Genomic DNA, 8206 nt, shown 5'->3' with positions numbered 1-8206 from the left:
TATATATATAGGTTTATGTATATATTAATATTATCTCATTTATTAGAACTTTCGATAATTTGAATACGTTAATAGTTACCAGAGGTAGCAAAATTACACTAAAAAACTAGATATCACAACCGTTTTACAGGTTGATATGCCAAGTTAAAGTGATACATTTTGAGAGGATATGGATAATAATAAATGGAGCAAAACGCATGTCGATGAAAGTTCCTTTAATTCCTACATATATGTTTCGAAATAAATGATCGTCCTTTCACAAAGAATAAAGAGCTGTTGGTGTCCTCATTCATTTCTCTTCAGGGAGATCATAATAAAACATATAATAGCAAGACAAAACGAAATCATTGGGTAACTTACGAGCCGAGATGTTACATGGTCAGTGACCGTTAGAAGGTTTGTTTACATAGAGATATAAAGGGGTCAACGATATTATTCCATGGGCTTTAGTAATAAGAACGCTAGTTTACATAGAAATATAAAGGGAGGGTTATTATTATCTATATATATATATATATATATATATACGTATATACGACGGGCTTCTTTCAGTTTCCGTCTATCAAATCCACTTACAAGGCTTTGGGAACTGAACCCGGGACCATGTGGTTGGTAAGCAAGCTACTTACCACACCTGCGCCTATTATGAAGTTTATATAATTCCAGCAACGATGAATCTTCCGAAATACTGGGAGCAAAAAATAAAACGCATTTTTGTTTTATCAAGGGAAGTAACTCATGATATAAATTTACGATTTACTTCCCTTAGATCTATAAATTTCAATCTCTTCCCGTTTAGTTCTAGCTTGTTCAAAGATAGCATAATTATTCTATACTTCTGCACATTCAAGACAATTAATTTAACTGCTATTTCTAACAAATACATTTATGCTCCAGTTTTGAAAAGTAGACGCCAGTTCTAAATCAATTTTTTCTATCTTTCTATACATAGGCAATTGTGCCGAATCGGTCTTTCTTTAATTATTATCCCAACTAACAGTGGAAATCTTGTCATTGATCCAGAGGAAATATATCACAACTATGGATGACACCAGGTAGCCCGAAACTGTCGACGTGCTTTACTCAACACACTAATTGACATATACTCATTAGTCCCCAAAATTACATATATATATATATATATACACTTCGTTTTTGTATGCATGTATAAATATATGTGTGTGTGTATATATATATATATATATATATATTTATTATCTGATGATGCTTGTGTGTGAATGACTCTACTCCATAATAGTGAGACATTGGCTCTGAATTCAGAAGACGTCTGTAGACTGGAGTGACATGAAGGTGGTATTTGCCATTCGATTTGCAACCTCAGTGTGCATGTACAACAAAGTGCAAATGTATTGAGAGAAATGTTGGACAGAAGAGGAATCAAATGAAGCATGCAAGAGAGAAGACTACATTGGTTTGGACATGTGATGCGCATCAATGAGGATAGCTGCACAAAGAAGTGTCGATCACTGAAAGTGGATGGTACCTGTGGAAGAGGGAGACCTAGGAAAGACATAGGATGAATAGGTAAGGACCAATCTCAGGATGTTGGGCCTCACGGAATAAATGACAATGGATAGAGATGTCTGGTGATATTAAGTTCTTGAGAAGACCCACCCACATCGGTGAAACTGAGTTCCAGAAGCACTGTGTCCTTCACACATTCTACCACAACAAACGAAATTACGTCTCTTCTCTTCCTCACATTTCCACTTCATGCACTAGGCTTACCTCCCACTCCCCAATCCTGTCCTTTTGACCCTGTGTTACATCCACGCCCTGTTTCCTTGTATCATTGCATATGTCCAGCACTTTGCCACCATCTCCATCCTGCTAGCTCTCTCTCTCCCTCAGATTGTTACTCCATTGTATTCTTTATATGAAACCAATTGGTAAGATCAGCCATGATGGATATTTAATATTATACATTCCAGATAAAATACCCACTCTACTGACAGATGTACGAGTGCATCTTTTCTCTGATTTATGGTCCCCTATGTTTGTTTTCAATATCGAGCAGAAAAAAAAAACAAAGACATGCTTGATCACAAGGGAACATTATCTTCCTTGGAAACAAGATTTGGCAACAGGAAAGGCATCCAGTTGTAGAAAATCTGCTTCCATAAACTTTTCATGAGGGGGCCAGTGCCAGTCGATTAAATCAACCCAGTATGCAACTGGTACTTAATTCATCGACCCTGAAAGGACGAAAGGCAAAGTCGACCTAGGCAGAATTTGAACTCAGAATGGAGAGTTTCTGCCAGCTCACCGTCTTCAACAGCAAAATATTAAAAGAAAACACTCAATGAAACTCTGGTATAAAAAAAAAAAAATGATAAAAAATAAAGTTTTATTATACAGAAAAATTTAAAAGAGGAGAGTTTCAATGAGAGATGTTTAGTGTTTGTTTAACTCTGTTCATCTGAGTCCGACAGGAGGAGAAGTTCATCGATGTCTGGTAATGTTAGATCTTCAGCTTCAGGTTGGACGGACTGAATTTCGGTGCTAGAGTACAAAGCCTTCTCAAAGATATCACCCGTTTCTGAAAGAAAAGAAACGAAAATGGGAGAACGATATTTCACACAAATACAATAACAAAAAGTATAAACAAATATGAAAAAAAAAAAAGACCCAAAGGATTTTGTACCTTTGAACCTGTCACCATTTAAACCAATCATATCAGATCAAAATATTTCACCTGTTTTAGGTTCAAACTGACCAGATCCAGCCTCTTGCAGTAAATAGAAAACTGCTTCAAGAGATGAGGAGAAAGGAACTGAGATTTCTTGGTCATGTGATGAGGAAAGATGATCTGAAGAATTTAGAGATGTTCGGAGAGATTAAAGATTAAAGCAGATTAAGGGGAAGGATGATATGGAGGTCAAGCTTGATGAACTGGTTGGAAGAGATTCCATGGCCTGAATCACTTTCCATACTTTGCCATGAAGTGGAACGGTTACAGCAAAACAAACAGAAGAGAATTGTGACAGGACAATGATTGTTTATGTCCAACATTCTGGACACGACACCTAAAGAAGAAATAAGCTATACCTGAAAGTATTGGCAATTCTTCATCGTCCGAGATTCCGTGATCTGAATCACTTCCTTCACTTTGCCAAATTTGAAAACAAGATGGCTTCCAACTTAAAAGTTTGTCTAAGTAGGAACTGGCACGCTCTTTCTTTGGCCAAATATCTTCATAGTTGTCTGAAAAACAGTATGGAAACCATAAATTATAAACAGTAAACAGAACAATAAAAAAAAACGATTTTAAACCGTGCCAGGTGTGGCTGTGTGGTTAACAAGTTCAGCCAGCAGCCACGTGATTTCAGGTTCAATCCCAGTCTGGCACCTTGGGTAAATGTCTTCTACTACAACCCTAGGTTGACCAATGGCTTGTGAGTGACTACGGTAGATGGAAACAGAACACAACTACAATTTCCATTTGATTTGATTTTGATATTGCTGTTGATGTACTTGACTCAGTTGGTCTCCTCAAGCACGGCACGTCGCCCTACGATCCAAAGTACTTTTAAGTGGGCTGGTCATGTGACACTGGTGTTGGTTACATATATATATATATATATGTATATATATATATATATATATATATATGTATGTATGTATGTATGCATGTATATATGCATAGCAGATAGGTCTTTTGTCTCCTTTGTCTTGACATCACATGATAGGTGTATATGGGTGTTTCCATCGTATACACAGAATCATTCATTAGCAATCTTCTAAGAAAACATGTCCAGATGTAGAAAAGTTGCTGGCAGGAAGGGCATCAGGCCACAGGAAATCCATGTCAACAAATTCCGTCTGAACCATGAAAGCTTGATTATGATGAACAACTTCGTCTTGGACATTTAGACATTTTGAATCAAACAACTGATATCAAATAACATTTACCGTTTTCCTGTAGCGGTCTGTATGCTTTCTCGATATCATCATGGGAAGCCAGATTCTTACTTGTTGCAGTCAGAGAACTTTTGACTGGTTTCTCCAAACCTTTCTTTGGTTTGAAATCTTGTTTCTGTAACAAGAAAAGCAGAAATATTTAGAACTGACATTTTTTAGAAATTCCTTGTAAATGACAACAATGGTAGCACCAGCTCAAAGACAAAGAACAACTTACCAATTCATTCTCTGAAATACTGGCTAAAGCACGACGATTCTTCTTCTTCTTGCACGATTCTTTTTCAGGATTTTGCTCTCCAAGAAAAACTGGTTTTGACAATGGAGTTTGCCCTGTACGCACATTTTTATTAACATCCCCCAGAGCACGGCGAGGTGTGACAAAGTTCTCTTGGAGTTCTTTTTGGTTAGAAGCTGTCAATAAAAATTTTAAATTAAAACCTTGAATTATTTGCAATATTTCATATTACAACCATTTAAAAAATTTTGTCTCATCTTCAGTAACCATGATAGTAATGCTTGGCTAACAAATAGTTTGGGGTTCAATACCTGTGTGTGACACCTTAGTCAAGTATCTTCTATTATTGCCCCACCATTATTAATGTCTTGTCAGTGAATTTCGTAGACAGAAACTTAGTGAAAGCTTACCACGCATGTACATATAAAGGTGAGTATGGATTAGATGCGTGTGGATGAAGGGGCAACAACAACCCCCGAAATATGGCAGAAACACTCATTAGCCATTTTTGTCTTTCATCGCATTGTTTACATCTGACATCTTGATACAAAATGTAGCAAAAATCAATGCTGGCTTCAATTTCTATAGAAATATCTGTAGAAATAAGCTTAACAAAATAATGTAAAGCGCACTGCTAACACAGTAGAACATGGTATTGACTTATAATAACATTTAACATACTTTATAGTATGTTATGGTTGAATAACGAAACACCACGTATCTACAAATCATTAATATAAACATACCAGTTCCAGGAATGCATTTAATATGTAAATTGGTAGATCCAGTAACTTAACACCCCTGTTTGGGGTGGTTATTTAAGCAATGTGCTCAATGTGTTCAGCAAAAGAGTGCCACAGAATAAGTAACAGACTTAAGAAAAGAGAAAGTATTGGGGGTGGTTGAAGGCAATGCCCCAGCATGGCCTTGGACCAATGACTGAAATAAGTAAAAGATAAATGATAAATACCTGTTCTGCCCTTTAAATTGGCTGAAGACCCAACATTTTCTTTGGCTAAGAACCCAAAGTGTATTGACGTCATAGTGAAGCTGCCAAAAAAAAAAACAAACAAATCAATCAACCAAATTAATTAATGATCAGCCAATAATTAAGATATACACCCAGACAGTGGCTTGACGAAGGCTATGGACACAGCTATTATATAAAGGACCAAATCTCATTATTTACATTTGAGGGATATTTATCCTCATCTTGTTTGTTGTTAACACGAAGTTTCAGCTGATATACCTTCCAGCCTTTATCAGGTGTTTTGGGGAAATTTCGAACCTGGGTTCTCATTCCTAAGGGATTTTTTGATATTATTATTATTATTCAGGTCACTGCATGGTGCAGCACTTGGGCATGCTAGCTCTTGTCAGACCGTCCAACCTATGACAGCATGAAAAACAGATGTTAAACGATGATGATGATGAAGATGATGATGAATAATGTTAAAATCAAGGAGTCAACAGTTAAATAAAAGGATCTTTCAGTGCTTTGCTGTGTTACCTAATTTTTTTCCCTTTGTCCTTACAAGTTCAAGGCCCACAAGAATCAGTTTTTGCCTTTCATTCCACCCCCACCCCCAAAATACACACCGAGTCAAGAAATGAACTTGGGACTGGCAAAATCCTTAAAAGGTCAGTATTTGTTTATTGCAGCTCTTTACATTCTGAGTTCAAATCTTGCTAAAGTCAACTTTGTCTTTCATCTTTGTTGGGGACAGTAAAATAAAGTACCAGCCAAGGACTTAAGTTGCTGTAATCATGTTTTCTCCCTCGCCGCCCCTAATATCTAGTCTTACAACGACGGAAGAAATTGTCACTATCATAAGTGGAGGCACATGGGAGATTATGGTTTCAATTCCTGGAGCAGGCAATGTACTGTGGCCTCAAGCAAAACACCCCACTGCACATTGTTCCAGTCCTCTCAGCTGACAAAAGAAATAATTTTGTGATGGACTGGCGTCCTATCCAGGTGGGGAATAGATACACCACAGAATCCAGGGAGCAGAAGGCCTGCTTCCTGGATTCCTGGAATCAGCAGGACTGAGGAAGGAGCTTTATATCACTCACCTCTGTTTTAATAACATCTCTTGATTCCACTAATTTAATTTATTAATTAAAACATGAAAATGATATAAAATATATAAACAAATTTCTACAAATGAGCTTCAGATAATGTCGATCCCGATTATATCAGAATTTGATCTGAAAAAAATGTTTAAGTGTAGAGAGAAGAGTTTCAAAAAGTTCACACGGGTCAGCTTTGTTTCTTCATAACTTTCGAGACAACGTTATACTATATGTTAACACTAACACTGAGACAACGTTACTATATGTTATTTCCATTATCATCTGAACTCAATGATTCAATAACAGCATTTTAAAATTCCTCTTTATTCGTTTGCTAAGATAAAAGCGTAACGTAGAATTACTTAACAAGACAGTTGGTGATAGAATGAATACTTTACAATAAATTGCCAAGAGGGGGAAATAGAACGAAAAAGCATGGGGACCTTTTCTCATCCTGAATATGAAAATATGAGCATAAAACAAATAGGAAACTTAAAAATAAATAATGGTGGATTTAAAGATATTATGAACATAAAATATTATCGTTAATCCGAGAATTAACGAACTTTAAGATTATATATATATAGTCTGTTGTGTCTGGGGAGAGTCCTTCTCTTTTAGTGTCTTATAATTTCACAGACTCACCGGTGAAATTTCCACTTATTTCCGTCTGTATTTTTCTAAAACTTTCGTTGCGTCTTGTGTGTTAAATGATAAGGCACTAAAAGAGACTGACTCTCCCCAGACACCACAGAATACGCTGCAACACACGAACTCACATAAAGAATCTTGCAAATCAAATCCAAAAACGAAATACATATAGTTTGTCTTACATTAATCAAATGTTTTAATCTATACTTTTATTATTCTTATATAAGAATGTTGCTGACAGTAAGTTCGCAGTTTTGGCCATCTAAGCTATCGTCAAACACACGCACACACATATATGTGTATTCTCTTTTGAAACCGAGGATCTCGAACCAAACAAAGTTATAAACAATAGAATGTAAATATTGAGTTAAAAAACCCTTTGAACAGAAAAAAATCGAAGGCTGGTTAAAATACACCCACATACATCTCTTGTCCGCTTTAAATATATATATATTTACACACACAAACGGATTTAATTTTTTAAATATGAAGAAATAACCAAGTTCATTTTTTAATTAACAAATACACATATATTATATATTACACATAACATGTTTAAATACATCCACAACGGATTTAATTTCTCTTTTTAAATGTCAAGAAAAGACCATGCTAATTGAAAATAAACAAATACACATAGAGATAGCCACACACGTATAAAAAGCAGATATAAGATGAAACAAAAGTAAATAATTACCGTTAAGAATCGAATTAAAAATAAATGAATGAGTCGAGTTTGTTTGTTGTTTAACGGGAAAGAGATTTAAATTTCGCTGGCCAATCAAATTGCCGGTGACACAAGGAAATAGTTCTCTACGTAAATTTATACCACAACTGTCAACCGTTGCTGATTTGACCGGCTCTAACTACTTTATTAGTCCTGGAATTTTGGATGATGGGGTTTATCGATTATATCGATTCCAGTATTTGACTTATTTGACTGGTTCTCTTTTTATCGACCTCGAAAGTGTATGAAAGTCGAGTTTGGTCTTGGCGGCATTTGAACTCAGATAAAAATACCGTTAAGCATTTTGTCCGGCATGGTAACGATTCTACACGCTCACCGCCTTAGTTGAAACTGGAAATTAATGTTCTTGCCGTAACCATATCATTTCTTCGGTCCAGATGGGGGATATGTAAACGGAACACTTCCCACCCTTAATTTTTTTTTCTTTTTTTACGGAATCCCACGTTTTAGGCTCTGGAGATTCCGATTCTGAAATAGAATTTTCAAAAATCGCAACTTCAAAATTTCACTTTCCGCTCCCCATTTCTTCATTTTTCACTTTTTCCGGAATTAAA

General features: G+C 35.9%; 1 protein-coding gene across 1 annotated transcript; it reads right to left on the bottom strand.

Annotated features, from left to right (window-relative positions):
• Positions 1-2337: 2337 nt before the first annotated feature.
• LOC106873580 (uncharacterized) lies at positions 2338-7730 on the bottom strand. The gene is made up of 6 exons (XM_014921013.2): positions 7602-7730; positions 5148-5227; positions 4160-4353; positions 3934-4057; positions 3070-3225; positions 2338-2560 (listed from the first exon to the last, which is right to left on the bottom strand). Exons 2-6 carry the CDS (start codon positions 5218-5220, stop codon positions 2427-2429), a joined length of 681 nt encoding a protein of 226 aa, XP_014776499.1. The 5' UTR covers positions 5221-5227; positions 7602-7730; the 3' UTR covers positions 2338-2426.
• Between the last annotated feature and the right edge of the window lie 476 nt (positions 7731-8206).

Source organism: Octopus bimaculoides, chromosome 18 (assembly GCF_001194135.2).
Source record: "Octopus bimaculoides isolate UCB-OBI-ISO-001 chromosome 18, ASM119413v2, whole genome shotgun sequence".
Classification (NCBI taxonomy): Eukaryota; Metazoa; Mollusca; class Cephalopoda; order Octopoda; family Octopodidae; genus Octopus; species Octopus bimaculoides.
Note: the sequence above shows the minus strand (reverse complement) of the source record. Positions and strands in the feature narration are given on the sequence as shown.

Bases quoted from the DNA above. Each gene is read 5' to 3' on its own strand.
- LOC106873580 (XM_014921013.2), bottom strand. From the start codon at position 5,220: ATGACGTCAATACACTTTGGGTTCTTAGCCAAAGAAAATGTTGGGTCT. The intron at 4,354-5,147 runs GTATTTATCATT...TTTTATTGACAG, and splicing joins CAATTTAAAGGGCAGAACAG to CTTCTAACCAAAAAGAACTC. The intron at 3,226-3,933 runs GTAAATGTTATT...ACTGTTTTTCAG, and splicing joins CAGACCGCTACAGGAAAACG to ACAACTATGAAGATATTTGG.